The 20706-nt window shown below is 36.4% G+C and overlaps 1 protein-coding gene across 19 annotated transcripts in view; it reads right to left on the reverse strand.

Annotated features, from left to right (window-relative positions):
- Window positions 1–20706, reverse strand: part of LOC144963444 (cAMP-dependent protein kinase catalytic subunit beta) — a 440798-nt gene that overhangs the window by 56041 nt on the left and 364051 nt on the right. For all 19 annotated transcript variants that reach the window (XM_078897514.1, XM_078897513.1, XM_078897515.1 and 16 more), the window contains one exon: window positions 17252–17313. In XM_078897514.1, coding sequence (XP_078753640.1) covers window positions 17252–17313 — 62 coding nt within the window. The remainder of the gene's footprint in view (window positions 1–17251; window positions 17314–20706) is intronic.

The following is a 20706-nucleotide window of genomic DNA, read 5'->3' on the forward strand; positions in this document are numbered from 1 at the left end:
GGGTGTTATTGTGAGAAAGGCATCAATCTTGTTTTCTCCGTAAACTTATAAGCAAAGTAGGATCCCTGTATTCTACGGGAGTGACTTTGTTATGGTATGGCTTGATTGATATCTCGTAACTATGGGGCTGACGAATTTATTTATCCTTGATATGAGGATGTCCGGTATCAGGATGGGTTGTTGTTGTCCATGATTATGGAATCTGGGGGAGTTTTAAGGAATTTCAGATGTTTACGGATATGACTAACATCCGTTTGTGTGGGTAGAATTTTGCTTCGTTTGCTTGATTTTTGCCTATAAATGCCAGAGTTTTGAGCAGTTTCTTCAGACCACTCAGCGGAGTCTTTTAGGCTCATTGTCTCAAAAGAGACCAGACAGCGGAGTCTTTTAGGCTCATAGTCTCTAAGCGATAACCACAGCGGAGTCTTTTAGGCTCATTTGTTTAACTCTTGTGTAGAGTTGGATTAAAGTCTTGTGTAGACTTTGTAGTGCTCAAAGTTCGAGCTGAAACACGTATTGTGTTAACTCTTGTGTAGAGTGTGATTTAAGTCTTGTGTAGACTTTGTGGTGCTCAAAGTTTGAGCTGAATCAAGTTGTGTTATAACTCTTGTGTAGAGTTTGATTAAAGTCTTGTGTAGACTTAATTTGTGATTTCAATAATCTGTTCGGCTCTGGTGAGATTTTGAATAATATGTTGTGATTACAATTATGATTGTGTTTTGATATCAATATCATAATATCACTTTAAATTTTGATTCTCAATTAATTAATCAGATAATGAAATTAATTGTGTAATATATTCTTGTTGTAAAGAAAATAAGCTTTTCTTGCTATAAAGCATTATTATTTCATATCTACAAAGTAAAGCAATATTAATCAACATTAATAAATTGATTTGTTAAAGTAAAATAATATTTACTCATTTAAAGTAAACATATTGAGTGAGTTCGAATATAGATAGAGTTATATTCGTATGATTATCATATTATAACAAAATCATTTTCTTTCTTTAAAGTGAATGAGCCGTTGGAGGCTGGGCTTTAACAAGCCAACTTTAGGCTATACGCTCATAGCTTGACACTAATAGAAACTGAACATTTGCCTGTTTTATAAGTTACCTGTGAAGAACCATTTGCTTATTTTAATATCAGAACATTGAGAAACAATTGATCTGTTTATGAATAGTGAAATCAGAACAATTTCAAGAAGAGACAAATTAACAATATTAGAACAACCTTACAGTTTTTGTTGAATATCAAGGACACTCTTTTGGCTTTCTTCTACACGTCTGGATTGTGTTTAGTTAGTTAGTTAATTATTAGTTGCCTGTATGACTGTGATGGTTGCAACCTATCTGTGAGATTGTCTGATGTGGTAGCGGTTTGGTAAAGTATTGATAATTAATTGATTTAATTATATATTTTCATATCGCTTTCATATCATATTCATCATCACACCATCTCCATCAATTTGTCATCCATCCATTTGATTTCATACTTATTACATCTATCATTTCATCTTCATATCTCATAATATCTTTGTTATATTGTAATAAAATATATCTTCATTTAGCTTCAAAACCTTTATCAACGTATTGTGTTTGGTTATTGATCGGTGTCGTAGCTTGAATATAGCACACATAAACAAGGTTGCAAACTGCGCTACATAAGCATACGGTTTACGTGCGCACTTTGTGACATAATTTGGTGTCAGAAGTGGGATTCTTATTGTTGTGCATTCAAGAGACATCGCGACAAACAAGTGTTGAGACAGGTTAGGGAGTTGTTTCAAACTTGAGATAGATACTATCTTTGACCTTAAAGCAAATTGGTATCCATTTAATGGTTATAAGACTGTCATTATACGCAAGGTGTAATGCAAGTTATTCTGGTAATTTTCACTTGTTCGGTTATACGTTGTCAGTCATCTGTCATAGTGATACGGATCACTGACTTAGCGCGAAAGCGGTACTCGCGCTGTAAAGCCTCCATTGTCCCCCCTCTCCCTTTTGTAAGGAACGAAGGTGGTTGTTGGGGTAATTTGATTCCGTGTAGGAATCTGGGAGAATATTGTGTTGGTCCCGTGTGAGGATCTGTATTAAATCATTTGTTCTGACTTTCTATGCACATATAGTAAGTCAAGGTATTGATTCTGTGTAAGAATCTGGGTGAAGATATTTTGTTGATTCTGAGAGAGAATCTGGGTGAAGATATTTTATTGATTCTAAGAAAGAATCTGGGTGAAGATATTTTGTTGATTCTAAGAAAGAATCTGGGTGAGGATGTTTTGTTGATTCTAAGAGAGAATCTGGGTGAAGATATTTTGTTGATTCTAAGGAAGAATCTGGGTGAAGACATTTTGTTGATTCTGTGTAAGAATCTGGGTGAAGATATTTTGTTGATTCTAAGAAAGAATCTGGGTGAAGATATTTTGTTGATTCTGAGAGAGAATCTGGGTGAAGATATTTTGTTGATTCTGAGAGAGAATCTGGGTGAAGACATTTTGTTGATTCTAAGAAAGAATCTGGGTGAAGATATTTTGTTGATTCTAAGAGAGAATCTGGGTGAAGATATTTTGTTGATTCTAAGAGAGAATCTGGGTGAAGATATTTTGTTGATTCTAAGGAAGAATCTGGGTGAAGACATTTTGTTGATTCTGTGTAAGAATCTGGGTGAAGATATTTTGTTGATTCTAAGAAAGAATCTGGGTGAAGATATTTTGTTGATTCTGAGAGAGAATCTGGGTGAAGATATTTCGTTGATTCTGAGAGAGAATCTGGGTGAAGACATTTTGTTGATTCTAAGAAAGAATCTGGGTGAAGATATTTTGTTGATTCTGAGAGAGAATCTGGGTGAAGACATTTTGTTGATTCTAAGAAAGAATCTGGGTGAAGATATTTTGTTGATTCTAAGAGAGAATCTGGGTGAAGATATTTTGTTGATTCTAAGAGAGAATCTGGGTGAAGATATTTTGTTGATTCTAAGAAAGAATCTGGGTGAAGATATTTTGTTGATTCTGAGAAAGAATCTGGGTGAAGTTATTTTGTTGATTCTGAGAAAGAATCTGGGTGAAGATATTTTGTTGATTCCGTGTGGGGAATCTAGGTGAAGCTATTTTGTTGATTCCGTGTGAGGAATCTGGGTGAAGCTATTGTGTTGATTCCGTGTGGGGAATCTGGGTGAAGCGTTGGTTCCGTGTGAGGACCTGTATTAAATCAGTTGTTTTGACTCTAATATACGTCTATATTAAGTCAATGTTTTGATTCTGTGTAGGAATCTGGGTGAAGCGTTGGTTCTGTGTTAGGACCTGTAGTAAATTTGTTTTGATTCTATATTTGAGTCTATATATAGATCAATGTTGAATTCCGTGTAGGAATCGGTATTAATTGCCTGTTTTGAATCTGTTTTGGGATCTATATTGACCGCATATCGTTAATAAGGTTACTTGTAATACCACTTTATTCTACGTGAAAGTAACATTTACGGCAACAGTGTCGATAAACATATTGAAGTTTGTTTATTTGAATTTGAATTGGTTTGATTAATTGTCCTAGAGATGGATGTGGAAAGATTAATTAAACCTGGAGAAAAATTGGAGTTAAGGGGTGAAGATCTCCGTGCTTGGGTGACAGCCCAGTTACAAGAAGATGAAGAGAGAAAAGAGAAGGAGAGAGAACGTGCCAAAGAAGAGGAGGAGATAAGCAGAGCACGAGCTCAAAGGCAAGAAGCTCTGATGGAGAAAGAGCTTGAACTGCTTAGGTTAAAGTCGGAGTGTCAGGCTTCCTCCAACAACGACAGTATGACAAGTGACATTCGATCATTTACTCATGCTCCCACTGTTAAGAGTCCTCGACTTCCATGTTTTGACGAAAACAAGGATCATGAACCACCGAAATGCATGACACACGGCAAGGTGGAGTTGAAGTGTGGATGTGTGATGCCGATGTTGTCTGTCGAAGGAAGGGACAACAATGAGCCCGAATAATTGTCGAGATCGATGTGATCTTGAGGCATTTCGTTGATCTAACTAAATGTTGTACCAAATTTAGTCTTAGGGGGGAGATATGTAACGAAATGCTTCCGTGTAGGCGTCAGTTTACGACAGGATGTACGTCGTCGTAGTATTAGTTGTTGTTGTTATTGTAATCCTCCGGAACAACCCTTCTTTTGTTGATACAGGTCGTATCAGATCATGCACCTATGGCCCGGAAGTTTGAATTAAACTACGTAGTGTGGGTGTTATTGTGAGAAAGGCATCAATCTTGTTTTCTCCGTAAACTTATAAGCAAAGTAGGATCCCTGTATTCTACGGGAGTGACTTTGTTATGGTATGGCTTGATTGATATCTCGTAACTATGGGGCTGACGAATTTATTTATCCTTGATATGAGGATGTCCGGTATCAGGATGGGTTGTTGTTGTCCATGATTATGGAATCTGGGGGAGTTTTAAGGAATTTCAGATGTTTACGGATATGACTAACATCCGTTTGTGTGGGTAGAATTTTGCTTCGTTTGCTTGATTTTTGCCTATAAATGCCAGAGTTTTGAGCAGTTTCTTCAGACCACTCAGCGGAGTCTTTTAGGCTCATTGTCTCAAAAGAGACCAGACAGCGGAGTCTTTTAGGCTCATAGTCTCTAAGCGATAACCACAGCGGAGTCTTTTAGGCTCATTTGTTTAACTCTTGTGTAGAGTTGGATTAAAGTCTTGTGTAGACTTTGTAGTGCTCAAAGTTCGAGCTGAAACACGTATTGTGTTAACTCTTGTGTTAGAGTGTGATTTAAGTCTTGTGTAGACTTTGTGGTGCTCAAAGTTTGAGCTGAATCAAGTTGTGTTATAACTCTTGTGTAGAGTTTGATTAAAGTCTTGTGTAGACTTAATTTGTGATTTCAATAATCTGTTCGGCTCTGGTGAGATTTTGAATAAATGTTGTGATTACAATTATGATTGTGTTTTGATATCAATATCATAATATCACTTTAAATTTTGATTCTCAATTAATTAATCAGATAATGAAATTAATTGTGTAATATATTCTTGTTGTAAAGAAAATAAGCTTTTCTTGCTATAAAGCATTATTATTTCATATCTACAAAGTAAAGCAATATTAATCAACATTAATAAATTGATTTGTTAAAGTAAAATAATATTTACTCATTTAAAGTAAACATATTGAGTGAGTTCGAATATAGATAGAGTTATATTCGTATGATTATCATATTATAACAAAATCATTTTCTTTCTTTAAAGTGAATGAGCCGTTGGAGGCTGGGCTTTAACAAGCCAACTTTAGGCTATACGCTCATAGCTTGACACTAATAGAAACTGAACATTTGCCTGTTTTATAAGTTACCTGTGAAGAACCATTTGCTTATTTTAATATCAGAACATTGAGAAACAATTGATCTGTTTATGAATAGTGAAATCAGAACAATTTCAAGAAGAGACAAATTAACAATATTAGAACAACCTTACAGTTTTTGTTGAATATCAAGGACACTCTTTTGGCTTTCTTCTACACGTCTGGATTGTGTTTAGTTAGTTAGTTAATTATTAGTTGCCTGTATGACTGTGATGGTTGCAACCTATCTGTGAGATTGTCTGATGTGGTAGCGGTTTGGTAAAGTATTGATAATTAATTGATTTAATTATATATTTTCATATCGCTTTCATATCATATTCATCATCACACCATCTCCATCAATTTGTCATCCATCCATTTGATTTCATACTTATTACATCTATCATTTCATCTTCATATCTCATAATATCTTTGTTATATTGTAATAAAATATATCTTCATTTAGCTTCAAAACCTTTATCAACGTATTGTGTTTGGTTATTGATCGGTGTCGTAGCTTGAATATAGCACACATAAACAAGGTTGCAAACTGCGCTACATAAGCATACGGTTTACGTGCGCACTTTGTGACATAATTTGGTGTCAGAAGTGGGATTCTTATTGTTGTGCATTCAAGAGACATCGCGACCAAACAAGTGTTGAGACAGGTTAGGGAGTTGTTTCAAACTTGAGATAGATACTATCTTTGACCTTAAAGCAAATTGGTATCCATTTAATGGTTATAAGACTGTCATTATACGCAAGGTGTAATGCAAGTTATTCTGGTAATTTTCACTTGTTCGGTTATACGTTGTCAGTCATCTGTCATAGTGATACGGATCACTGACTTAGCGCGAAAGCGGTACTCGCGCTGTAAAGCCTCCATTGTCCCCCCTCTCCCTTTTGTAAGGAACGAAGGTGGTTGTTGGGGTAATTTGATTCCGTGTAGGAATCTGGGAGAATATTGTGTTGGTCCCGTGTGAGGATCTGTATTAAATCATTTGTTCTGACTTTCTATGCACATATAGTAAGTCAAGGTATTGATTCTGTGTAAGAATCTGGGTGAAGATATTTTGTTGATTCTGAGAGAGAATCTGGGTGAAGATATTTTATTGATTCTAAGAAAGAATCTGGGTGAAGATATTTTGTTGATTCTAAGAAAGAATCTGGGTGAGGATGTTTTGTTGATTCTAAGAGAGAATCTGGGTGAAGATATTTTGTTGATTCTAAGGAAGAATCTGGGTGAAGACATTTTGTTGATTCTGTGTAAGAATCTGGGTGAAGATATTTTGTTGATTCTAAGAAAGAATCTGGGTGAAGATATTTTGTTGATTCTGAGAGAGAATCTGGGTGAAGATATTTTGTTGATTCTGAGAGAGAATCTGGGTGAAGACATTTTGTTGATTCTAAGAAAGAATCTGGGTGAAGATATTTTGTTGATTCTGAGAGAGAATCTGGTGAAGACATTTTGTTGATTCTAAGAAAGAATCTGGGTGAAGATATTTTGTTGATTCTAAGAGAGAATCTGGGTGAAGATATTTTGTTGATTCTAAGAGAGAATCTGGGTGAAGATATTTTGTTGATTCTAAGGAAGAATCTGGGTGAAGACATTTTGTTGATTCTGTGTAAGAATCTGGGTGAAGATATTTTGTTGATTCTAAGAAAGAATCTGGGTGAAGATATTTTGTTGATTCTGAGAGAGAATCTGGGTGAAGATATTTCGTTGATTCTGAGAGAGAATCTGGGTGAAGACATTTTGTTGATTCTAAGAAAGAATCTGGGTGAAGATATTTTGTTGATTCTGAGAGAGAATCTGGGTGAAGACATTTTGTTGATTCTAAGAAAGAATCTGGGTGAAGATATTTTGTTGATTCTAAGAGAGAATCTGGGTGAAGATATTTTGTTGATTCTAAGAGAGAATCTGGGTGAAGATATTTTGTTGATTCTAAGAAAGAATCTGGGTGAAGATATTTTGTTGATTCTGAGAAAGAATCTGGGTGAAGTTATTTTGTTGATTCTGAGAAAGAATCTGGGTGAAGATATTTTGTTGATTCCGTGTGGGGAATCTAGGTGAAGCTATTTTGTTGATTCCGTGTGAGGAATCTGGGTGAAGCTATTGTGTTGATTCCGTGTGGGGAATCTGGGTGAAGCGTTGGTTCCGTGTGAGGACCTGTATTAAATCAGTTGTTTTGACTCTAATATACGTCTATATTAAGTCAATGTTTTGATTCTGTGTAGGAATCTGGGTGAAGCGTTGGTTCTGTGTTAGGACCTGTAGTAAATTTGTTTTGATTCTATATTTGAGTCTATATATAGATCAATGTTGAATTCCGTGTAGGAATCGGTATTAATTGCCTGTTTTGAATCTGTTTTGGGATCTATATTGACCGCATATCGTTAATAAGGTTACTTGTAATACCACTTTATTCTACGTGAAAGTAACATTTACGGCAACAGTGTCGATAAACATATTGAAGTTTGTTTATTTGAATTTGAATTGGTTTGATTAATTGTCCTAGAGATGGATGTGGAAAGATTAATTAAACCTGGAGAAAAATTGGAGTTAAGGGTGAAGATCTCCGTGCTTGGGTGACAGCCCAGTTACAAGAAGATGAAGAGAGAAAAGAGAAGGAGAGAGAACGTGCCAAAGAAGAGGAGGAGATAAGCAGAGCACGAGCTCAAAGGCAAGAAGCTCTGATGGAGAAAGAGCTTGAACTGCTTAGGTTAAAGTCGGAGTGTCAGGCTTCCTCCAACAACGACAGTATGACAAGTGACATTCGATCATTTACTCATGCTCCCACTGTTAAGAGTCCTCGACTTCCATGTTTTGACGAAAACAAGGATCATGAACCACCGAAATGCATGACACACGGCAAGGTGGAGTTGAAGTGTGGATGTGTGATGCCGATGTTGTCTGTCGAAGGAAGGGACAACAATGAGCCCGAATAATTGTCGAGATCGATGTGATCTTGAGGCATTTCGTTGATCTAACTAAATGTTGTACCAAATTTAGTCTTAGGGGGGAGATATGTAACGAAATGCTTCCGTGTAGCGTCAGTTTACGACAGGATGTACGTCGTCGTAGTATTAGTTGTTGTTGTTATTGTAATCCCTCCGGAACAACCCTTCTTTTGTTGATACAGGTCGTATCAGATCATGCACCTATGGCCCGGAAGTTTGAATTAAACTACGTAGTGTGGGTGTTATTGTGAGAAAGGCATCAATCTTGTTTTCTCCGTAAACTTATAAGCAAAGTAGGATCCCTGTATTCTACGGGAGTGACTTTGTTATGGTATGGCTTGATTGATATCTCGTAACCATGGGGCTGACGAATTTATTTATCCTTGATATGAGGATGTCCGGTATCAGGATGGGTTGTTGTTGTCCATGATTATGGAATCTGGGGAGTTTTAAGGAATTTCAGATGTTTACGGATATGACTAACATCCGTTTGTGTGGGTAGAATTTTGCTTCGTTTGCTTGATTTTTGCCTATAAATGCCAGAGTTTTGAGCAGTTTCTTCAGACCACTCAGCGGAGTCTTTTAGGCTCATTGTCTCAAAAGAGACCAGACAGCGGAGTCTTTTAGGCTCATAGTCTCTAAGCGATAACCACAGCGGAGTCTTTTAGGCTCATTTGTTTAACTCTTGTGTAGAGTTGGATTAAAGTCTTGTGTAGACTTTGTAGTGCTCAAAGTTCGAGCTGAAACACGTATTGTGTTAACTCTTGTGTAGAGTGTGATTTAAGTCTTGTGTAGACTTTGTGGTGCTCAAAGTTTGAGCTGAATCAAGTTGTGTTATAACTCTTGTGTAGAGTTTGATTAAAGTCTTGTGTAGACTTAATTTGTGATTTCAATAATCTGTTCGGCTCTGGTGAGATTTTGAATAATATGTTGTGATTACAATTATGATTGTGTTTTGATATCAATATCATAATATCACTTTAAATTTTGATTCTCAATTAATTAATCAGATAATGAAATTAATTGTGTAATATATTCTTGTTGTAAAGAAAATAAGCTTTTCTTGCTATAAAGCATTATTATTTCATATCTACAAAGTAAAGCAATATTAATCAACATTAATAAATTGATTTGTTAAAGTAAAATAATATTTACTCATTTAAAGTAAACATATTGAGTGAGTTCGAATATAGATAGAGTTATATTCGTATGATTATCATATTATAACAAAATCATTTTCTTTCTTTAAAGTGAATGAGCCGTTGGAGGCTGGGCTTTAACAAGCCAACTTTAGGCTATACGCTCATAGCTTGACACTAATAGAAACTGAACATTTGCCTGTTTTATAAGTTACCTGTGAAGAACCATTTGCTTATTTTAATATCAGAACATTGAGAAACAATTGATCTGTTTATGAATACTGTGAAATCAGAACAATTTCAAGAAGAGACAAATTAACAATATTAGAACAACCTTACAGTTTTTGTTGAATATCAAGGACACTCTTTTGGCTTTCTTCTACACGTCTGGATTGTGTTTAGTTAGTTAGTTAATTATTAGTTGCCTGTATGACTGTGATGGTTGCAACCTATCTGTGAGATTGTCTGATGTGGTAGCGGTTTGGTAAAGTATTGATAATTAATTGATTTAATTATATATTTTCATATCGCTTTCATATCATATTCATCATCACACCATCTCCATCAATTTGTCATCCATCCATTTGATTTCATACTTATTACATCTATCATTTCATCTTCATATCTCATAATATCTTTGTTATATTGTAATAAAATATATCTTCATTTAGCTTCAAAACCTTTATCAACGTATTGTGTTTGGTTATTGATCGGTGTCGTAGCTTGAATATAGCACACATAAACAAGGTTGCAAACTGCGCTACATAAGCATACGGTTTACGTGCGCACTTTGTGACAAACAGGGTGGGGTCATGTCAACAGTAAAAGGAGAGATGGATTATAAAGTTCTTCGGGTTGCTTCCGTGCGTGAACTCCGATAACAGAGACTAAAATGATAATGTCGAGACAAGAAGAAACGTAGAGGCTAATTCCGTATGTCGGTTTTCAGTGTCAAGTCGGCATTGGGGCGTGCGCGCGCGCCGCGAGCGTGTGTGTGTGTGTATGTGCGCATGTGTTTGTGTGTAGATAAAACACTCACCATTTTTTCTTCCCGCCATATAGATAGTATGCGCTTGGCTAAGAAGCTCATAACATTGCCATCCGGAAGTATAACGGACCAACACACAAAACTGTATGTATCCATGAACGTTCATAGTCAGGTTAATACAGTTCAGTGTGCATTACTCATAAACGCGGATGGCAAAAATCAATAACAAAGACCTGAGTGACGTCACCTACGAACTATCTATAAATCGCACAAATACAAAAAACTATATGTTAACTTAAAAGTTCATTAGTCTGTAAGAGAGAATTTGGAGAGAAGTAATCACCCCAACTGAAGATGCAAAGCTGCGGAAACTTGAGTCGAATGTGCGGCTATTTGGTCTTGTGGTATGACACCCGCTTTCGGATCGGAAAGTCCCGGTTTAGAGCCTCGCTCGGCGCATAGTTGAGTCCTTGGAAAAGGCTCTATACTCACTTTCTCTCACAGTACTCAGGTGTAAAATGAGTTATTGGCCGTTACAACGTTGTCTCTGTCCGAAAAAAAAATAAAAATAATATCACCCAACTCCCGTCCTACATTTTAAGCGTTGCTCTTGGCCACGGGCTCCTTGTAAAGCGCTTTGAGCACGTTTAGTGGATATTGCGCTACATAAAAGCTAATTATTAATTATTATGTTATGTACATTAAAATAAACATTGTTTATCGAAGTAAGTGACACGGCGTGACATTGATAAGCATCTTCTGCCACTAAAACTGTCTTGCCACTCCGGGAGTTTCCGGTCTCTGTTTTTTCAGTCTCGGGTTACAATATGGAATTAACTGCAAAGTTATATTCATTCGCTATATATTATGTTGGTTACGATGTAACTCTACATGTTGGCAGGTTGGAATGAGATAATTCAATGGGGCTATATGTGCGGCTATGTGATCTAGTGGTGTGGCACTCGCTTTCGGATCGGAAGGTCCTGGGTTCGAGCCTCGCGTTCGGCGCATATTGAGTCCTTGGAGAAGACTCTTTACTCACATTCTCTCACCGTACTCAGGTGTAAAATGAGTAACTGGCCGTTAACAGCGTTGTCTGTCCCAAAAAATTGTAATATCTTCTGACAGGCGTCATGTCCCGTCCTACATGTTATGTGTTGCTGTTGGCCAAGGACCCCTTGTAAAGCGCTTTGAGCACGTTTAGTGGATATTGCGTTATATAAAACCTCAAGTTTTTTAAAAATATGATGTCTTGTTTTATGATAGTCGCCTTCGGACCTGTAGTCAAGGGTTCGTGTCCCGCTCTGAGTGGCGCAAATTTGAATGCTTGGAAAAGACTCTTTTCTCCCATTTTCCAGCGATAAATTGATGGACATTGTGCTATATAAACGCTCAAGTTTTTTGGGTTTTTGTTTTCGTTTGGGGGGGGGGGGGGGGTATCTTTTATTTTGTTAGTCGTGTTAATGTAATACACGTGTGGTGCGGGGTTGCCAATTTGGCAGATTTTCTGCCAAATGTCCTTTTTTTTGGCAGAATTTGAAGTCGTCTGGCAGTGAAAAATCGGTTTGGCAGTTTGGCAGTTTGGCAGATATTATTTTCCGAGGCCAAGGGATGAATGTATAGGTCTACTACACGTTTTCCATGGCAATTTTTATGTATTAGTGATTTTTTTAAACTTGGGAAATGAAAAAAAATAATTATGACATCGGCCTTGCGAATTTTTTGTTTAACAAAACTGATGAGTTTTCAAAGGGGGTACTATAAATAGTACGGGTTGGCAGATTTTTGTGGTATTTGGCAGATTTTTAAAATCCAGTTGGCAGAATGCTTGAAATTAATCCTTCAACCCTGGTGTGGTATGGTTGTCATAGTAAGAATGTGTGCTTGTGCTAGCTATTAAATTTGACGTCATAATAGTGTATATTAGTATGTCACTAAATTTGATGTCAAAGAACACAGTGTATATATAATTCTGTCACTGAATATGGTGTTATAGAATACAATTTGTGCATGGGTGTCATTATATTTGATATCATAAAAAAAAAATAATGCGAGTAATGGTTTCATTATTAAATGTGGTGTGTGACAGGACACAATGTGTGTTGGTGAGTCATTAAATTTGGTACCAAAGAACTACGTATTTGATATTGTGTCATGACAAGTTGGTGAGTGTCGAAGAACAAGTGTTGATGTTTCATTAAATATGTGGTGTCATAGAACACGATGTGTCTTATTATGTGATATTAAATCTGGTGACATAGAACACGATGTGTCTATGTGGTATTAAATTTGGTGTCATAGAACACGATGTGTCTATGTGGTATTGAATTTGGTGTCATAGAACACGATGTGTCTATGTGGTATTAAATTTGGTGTCATAGAACACGATGTGTCTATGTGGTATTGAATTTGGTGTCATAGAACACGATGTGTCTATGTGGTATTAAATTTGGTGTCATAGAACAGTGCGTTAATATTTTATTAACTCTGGTGTCATAGAACACAATGTGTCTAGGTATGTGATATAATAGAATTTGTTGTGTCAAAGAACACACGATGTGTATGTTAATATAATTGTGGTCATAGAAACCACGATGTGTTTTACATTTGGTGTTATAAACACACACATAAAGTTAAAATCAAACAAGATTAGCACGTGTGCAAGAAGAAGAGACTAGAAAATCAAACGTGGTGGACACAATATTACACCAGATACTGACCATAGGTGAAACATTCTGTAACAAAAATGAGAACAGATGCTAATGATAATGATGATGATGATGATGATGATGATGATGATGATGATGATGATGATGATGATGATGATGATGATGATCACAACGACACAACGACGGCGGTAGTCGTGCTGCTGCTGATGATGATAAGGCTGGTGATGATGATGATGATGATGATGATGATGATGATGATGATGATGAAGATGATGATGATGAGGCTGGTGATGATGATGATGATGATGATGATGATGAGGCTGGTGATGATGCCGATGATGATGATGATTATGCTGGTGATGATGACGATGATGATGAGGCTGGTGATGATGATGAAGAAAATCTCCCTCCCTGATCACTCCAATAATAAACTCTAAGGCAAATCCGATGCACTCGATCGGGATAACCGGTCAAAATAGGGCGGGGCAAAGAAGCTGCTGTTTGCTCATCAAATTCATAGCAGTGTTACCAATTGACCTTTTAGTATTTAGATGACCTGGGCGTGGTGGTGGCTCTGTTACTAAAAACAGAGCAGCCGCAACAGGTGTGACACAATTCGGTCAAAGAGGTTCGTAACAAACATCCCGACACCACCCACAATCAATCCCCCCGTCACACACAATCTCCTCATCCAATGGAGAGAAAAATAAAGTGAGTAGATGTGACTATTTTTCTATTTATTTTTCTCTCCATTTTACTGGCTCATGTAGGCACCTCTAGCTTTGGTTTTACCCCTCATCCTACCTACTGTATCCAGCATAGCAACCCATAAGAGAGACTGAATAAAAGACTCTGCTATCAAGCGAATTGACAAAGTTCTCCCGAGAATGGCGTAAAAGTCATAATCAGGAGGCTTGGGGTTCGATTCCGAGTCGAGGCACGTCAGGTTGATTTTAATTTTTAATTATTTGGGGGGGGGGGGTGGCTTCTTTCATGCCCTTTTCTCTCTACTTTGTCTGGCACTGTTAAATACGGAGGGGGGGGGGGGGCTACCCCATCATTGTTTTTGTTGTTTTTCCAAAGAAAAACTTTAATATATGACCGTGTTTAAATTTCTTTGGTCAAATACACAATTGCACCTTGACTACTACATCTAAGCTTTCTATAGGCTAGTTGTTGCTGCACTTCACCCATGAAAACACAATATATCGATATGATACAATAACAAAGATCATCAATTATTCAATTATCGTTTTCTGTTTTTTTTAATAATCGATTCATTTACTCATCATAATCTCCAAAAGAAATTTCAAAAAGAAAAATAAAGGAAAACAACTAAATATAAACCCCCTTGATTGTGTGACCTCATTTCAGCCAATGAGAGCCAGATACCATACCTAGGCTTTCTATAGTTATCGCTGCACTTACACTACACCCACTACACAACGAGACAATTTATCGATATGATGATAAAACAATAACAACAATGATCACTAATTCTTATTTCCTTTCTTTAAAAAACAACAACAAAACATCGAATCATTTCATCATTCAGAGCTCTACAGATTAATTAAAAGATTAGGTGACCTCGTTTCACCGATCAAATTACGCCATCGCAAGCTTGAGACTACACTAAGACATACTTGTCCTCTACTGTGCTTCGCTCCAAGTCCCAGCTTTGAAAGTTTTTGACGAAATGAGGGTCATTTTAATCAACCTATATATAATATACAGAACGATAAGTTGCTTTTTTCTCCGAGTACGGAATTGTACTAGATACACCCACGACATGACAACTAAACCAATATGATAAAACAACAACAAAAAATGATTATTAATTTTAAAGTGTAAAATACAAAAAACCAAAAAAACAAAAACAAAAACAAAAACAAACAAATCAAAACAAACAAACAAACAAAAAAAAAACCCCAAAAAACCCAGAAAAACGAATAACAAAACAAAACTCAAAAAAGATAGCAAAAGAAGGGGCAACCTGACAGATTCAAGTATTTTGTTATCATTTGTTATCATCTGTATCGATCCTGGGCTAAAGGTTAACTATAGGTGGGTTGGGTTGGATGGATAGATCTCTCTCTCTCTCTCTCTCTCTCTCTCTCTCTCTCTCTCTCTCTCTCTCTCTCTCTCCCTCTCTCTCTCCCTCTCTCTAAAAATCGAAACATGACATGCTTCCCAGTTTAAAAGAAAATTCTGTGTTTACTGAAAGAAATTATTTCCTTACCACCCCTTTCTTTCTTGTATTCCTTCGCCGCCGCCCCCCCCCCCCCCCCCCCCTCCACACTCTCTTGCCAAACTTCTTATTCATCTACCGCCTCCATTGAATTCCCATCTCCCACGCGCCCCTGACCATCTGGTGATGAAAGTCTTAAAACGGATACTCTAGTATCTCTATCAATAACAGACCCACTATCCTGTATGTGGCCCATGGGGGGTAATCTGGATTTTCTAGCCTATCATCAAAGTCGGGCTATTTCCAGGACACGTCATTGCTATTGATGATAAACTCTACCATCAATAAATGACAACAGTGTCTATCTATCTATCTAAACGGCTAGCGTGTTTAACCAGTCAGCCCGCAGCCCACACAAACTGTAACTGTGACAGAGAAAGAGAGATTTTTGTGCGACCCCATCGCGAAAATCCGGTATTATGCCGGAATGAACGAGATGGAAATTTGAGCTTACAGGCAAAATGACTAGAAAGATTTGGTAACGATGATGAAGCTACGACGACGACAACGACGATGATTATATTGAAGATGATGATGGACGGTCGTGGTGATGACGAATCGCGACGATGACGACGACGACGATGATGATGATGATGATGATGATGATGATGATGATAATAATGATGTTGAGGATTGTGACGACGATGATGATGATATTGATTATAAGAATAATGGGTCTGGTGACTCTTAAGAGTGACCCCTTAGAAAGGCTGAACCTTTCCTCTCTGCATTTTCTCAACATATTTCAAAACTTGAAACCAACACCCGGTTTGTTTATTTTCTGTTTAACTGCTCTTTCAATAATGTTAGCTCATTTATTCGCCTGTTCCTACCTAAGATCCCTTTTTTAATCGGCTCACATAGGCCATTGCTGCTTCATCGTTGTCTTGTTAAAAACTTTTTGTTATAAAATTTATGAAACCGTTATAGTTAAATGCTTATTTTCTTTTTTTTAAATGTTTATTTACAATTTATGCAGAAGCTCAGTAAAACCCTTGTAGATATTTTGAATAATGTCAGCGGATCAACTGAAGGGAGCAGACTTTAAATGGAAATAGAACAATGGAAACAAAACAAACTGTGGTGACTCAGGTCCAGGGAGTCATGAATGAAACCAAATACTTTTTTTTTAGCTTGGGCGACCGAAGAGTTTCTGGAATGACAGAATTTATGAAGGACAACAGACAAAGCCGAAAGGACTCTGCTGGAACGACTCCACTATAACAAAGAAAGTATTGGACTGGAACCCCCAGGGCAGAAGATCAAGGGGAAGGCCACGAGGAACATGGAGAAGAATTAAAGAAGCTCATATACATAGAAGTGGTAAGACATGGAATGAGATTAAAAAGTTAGCTCAAGATAGAGAAGGATGGAAACAGTTTGTCTGTGGCCTATACCCTGACCCAGGGTGAAAAAGGCAATGATGATGATGATGATAATGTTAATAACATATGCAAGACCTTTATTTTAAAATAGAAAGAGTTGAGAGCGTTACGAGCTGATGAATCGAAAGTAAACATTTTGCTTTTATTTCTAAACCTACAAAAAATATAAATAAACGTTGTTTATGTTAAGTCTTGCCATATCACTTTTGTTTAAGGAAGCGTATTAGAGATATTATTTTTAAAAAAAAAAAAAAAAAAAAAAAACAAACAAAAAAAAAACAAAAAAAAAAACAAACACTACAATCTGTTATATATTCTTCATTTTTGTCCAAACCAGAATGGGACTTAAGCATATTATTGTCGTGTTTTGTTTGTTTGTTTTTTTTTTTATTTGTTTTTTTTTTTTTTTTTTTGGGGGGGGGGTTGTTTTGTTTGTTTCTTTTTGTCTTGTTTAACAGTGCATGTACTATTTGAAAATAGAGATTCTCAGTCTTTGGCAAACGTAAATTATGTTTCACTTACCGGAGGAGGGTGGTCCCATTTATTTTGAAATTCTTCTTTGGCTTTGGCTAGAAACTCCTTGACTGTGAACGAGAAAGAGAGGAAAAGGAAAAAGAAAAATTAGAAATTTTAATAAAAATTGAATAAAATATTTTTATTTATTATTTTTTTTTTTCAATTGCAGCGCAGCACCCACTAAGGGGCTTAGTTTCTTGCTCAAAAAAAAAAAAAAAAACTCCAAAAAACCCCCCCAAAAAAACAACCTCTAGGTAAAATGCAAACAGCAAAGTTCGAACCCAGGTCTTCGAATCTCGAGAGGAAGTGCAATGACTTAACCACTCGATCATTCTCGACCTCCCTCCCCCCCCCCCCCCCCCCCCCCTATCTCTATTCCATGTGCTATGCGAGTTTGCTAAAATTCCATCTAAAAAAAGAGATAGCCTTCATTACTCTCAATGGAAGGCATAATGACTCACACACAATTCATATTTTAGAATCAAAAATACATTTTTTTTCCAAGGGTCTGAATCATGCCATTACAGTTTACTGGATGGAACCGGTGAGTCACTTTTCGAGGGATGGAAGGTAACGCGCTAGAAGAGATGGATGGATGAATCTTGATGGGTCTATATATACAGACCTGCCAGCTTGAAAAGTTAAAAATTCGTAGGTTTTAGGAGACCGAAATTGTATCGCTATAGATAGTTCGAAGATGACGTCACTCGGGTCTTTGTTATTGTTTTTTGCCATCCGCGTTTATGAGTAATGCTCACTGAACTGTATTAACCCGACTATAAACGTTCATGCATACACAGTTTTGTGTGTTTGGTCCGTTATACTTCCGGATGGCAATGTTATGAGCTTCTTAGACAAGCGCATACTATCTATAGTAAAAAGTTACTGATATGGGTAAGGGGTACGGGTGAGGGATGACGATGGGCTGTAAGATAGGGAAGGGAGAGTAAAGGAGAAAGTGAGCGATGATATAAATTGAAATGAGAGAGAGAGAGAGAGAGAGAGAGAGAGAGAGAGAGAGAGAGAGAGAGAGAGAGAGAGAGAGAGAGAGAGAGGAGTTAGATTGACGATAAATAAATAACGATAGATACATTGAATGATATATGACTGGCAGACAGACAGAAAGGTGGATAGATTAATAGATGTATAGATGGTTAGATAGATAGATGTATAGATAGATAGACAGACAGACAGATAGATAGATAGATAGATAGATAGATAGATAGATAGATAGATAGATAGATAGATAGATTATAGATAGATAGATAGATAGATAGATAGATAGATTAATAGATAGATAGATAGATATAGATAGATAGATAGATAGATAGATAGAATAGATAGATAGATAGATAGATAGATAGATAGATAGATAGATTATAGACAGACAGACAGATAGATAGATAGATAGATAGATAGATAGATAGATAGATAGATAGATAGATAGATAGATAGATAGATAGATAGATAGATAGACAGACAGAGATTGGGAGCTAGAGTAAAATACATGATCACAATGACGTCGCAACGGGTTACTGGATCAGGGCGTCAGTGTATGAGAAAGTCTTTCAATACAACTAATATCAATATTGCGTGTATTAATCAATACACACAGAAGTCGGCCAGATGAATAGGAATTGAAAAGGAATACGGCGGGAACTCCATTCAGACAAAAGGCTATCGACACCCTTTCACTGGGGCACCACAATACAGATTCTATTTATTAAGTAAGTTATACCATGTAGATCCTTTTTACCAACTGAGTTAAGTGGTGCTAACTGGTAAGTATATACCCCCCCCCCCCCTCCCCCATGTAATACAAATACAAAAGATATATAACATTACCTATTAACTCCAAACCCCCCCCCCCCCCCCTTTTTTTTTTTTTTTACTCTGCCAAACTTTGATAAAATACTTTTGTTGTTGTTGATATTTTAGCTAGGAAACGTTTAAACAAATGTGGACAGATTAAAATGAACCCCAACTTGTTTTAAACGTCTCAATGAGATTTCTAGAAAAGAAAAGAGTGACATCTTTCAAGTCTCATGGTCGGAGCTTTTTTTTTTAATTTTTTTTTTTTTGTACAGTATTCATTTGGGGATTGAAAGGGCCGGGGGGGGGGGGGGGGGGGCTTGGAAATCAATCGAAATCGATCAATATTAATTATTTAAACACATTCAAAGTAGAAGTTTTCAGCAAATTTGTGAAAAATAAAATCTAAATGCGTTCCGTCATCAGAGTAAAAGGGCAGTATGTAATGTTGAATCATACATAATCCAGTAACCAGAGGAGGTACGAGTCTACATTGTATATTACTCTTGATTACAATATATTATTATAGTTGGACCGCATTCAGGACGGGATATTAAGATATCCTATAATAAACCTTCCATTCTTTTATTATTATTATTATTATTATTATTATATATTATTATTATTATTATTATTATTACTATTATTATTATTATTATTATTATTATTATTATTATTATTATTATTATTATTATTATTATTATTATTATTATTAAATTATTCATTAAATATAATAAATATAATAATATAATAATAATAATAAATAATAATAATAATAATAATAATAATAATAATAATAATAATAATAAAATAATATAATAATAAAATAATAATAAGAAGAAGAAGAAGCAGGATAGGCTAGTAAAGAGAAGAAGAAACGACATCACTATCGGATCGTACACCCATGCGAACATCATAGGTATATGATTCAAGGGTGATGCTCCCATCCAACCACCCGCCAACCAACATGACGTTCTCTCTCTAATAACTTTTCCGCCGGTGACGTCACAGACTATGGGTGACGTCCAATCAAGAGACGCTACTCTTCCGCTAATCTCATTCCCAAATACGATTTGAAGGGAAATCACTCCCAAGTCTCGCCGCCGTATACGGGTTAAATCTGAATACATATGAATACAAGTCAGAGACGATCATGTATACGACCAATTATATTAACTGTGCAATGGGAGAATGGTAGGAGGGGCGGTGAATGACAGCGTGATCAAAAGACAGGAAAAGAAATTGGGCAATAAACAAGAGTCAAGGTGGGGGCCCTAGATTTAATTCCGGATCATCAATAGACTAGACATTTTACAGCATACCCGAGCCTATAGTGAACCAATATAACATATATCTAGTAACCCCGATATTTAATAAAGAATGGCGCCTATGGCTTAATAACGGGTGATCCTTTTCCGTGGGCTACATTTAATTTATGAAATCTTTCAAATGTCGAAATCATCATCATCATCATCATCAAATTGTTAATTAATCTATGTTTTAAAATTTGGCCAGAAAACTCGTCCCTTCAAATACCGATTTAAATTACCATCGTCTTATCCGAAACTCAATACTGAGACTTTCAGGAGAGTTAAGAACACGTTAAGGGTTGTTTTAATCGCAAAGTACTTTCCTCCAGATCTAACCAG

Source organism: Berghia stephanieae, chromosome 1 (genome assembly GCF_034508935.2).
Source record: "Berghia stephanieae isolate SIO BIC M18660-M18661 chromosome 1, UCSD_Bste_1.3, whole genome shotgun sequence".
Lineage (NCBI taxonomy): Eukaryota > Metazoa > Mollusca > Gastropoda > Nudibranchia > Aeolidiidae > Berghia > Berghia stephanieae.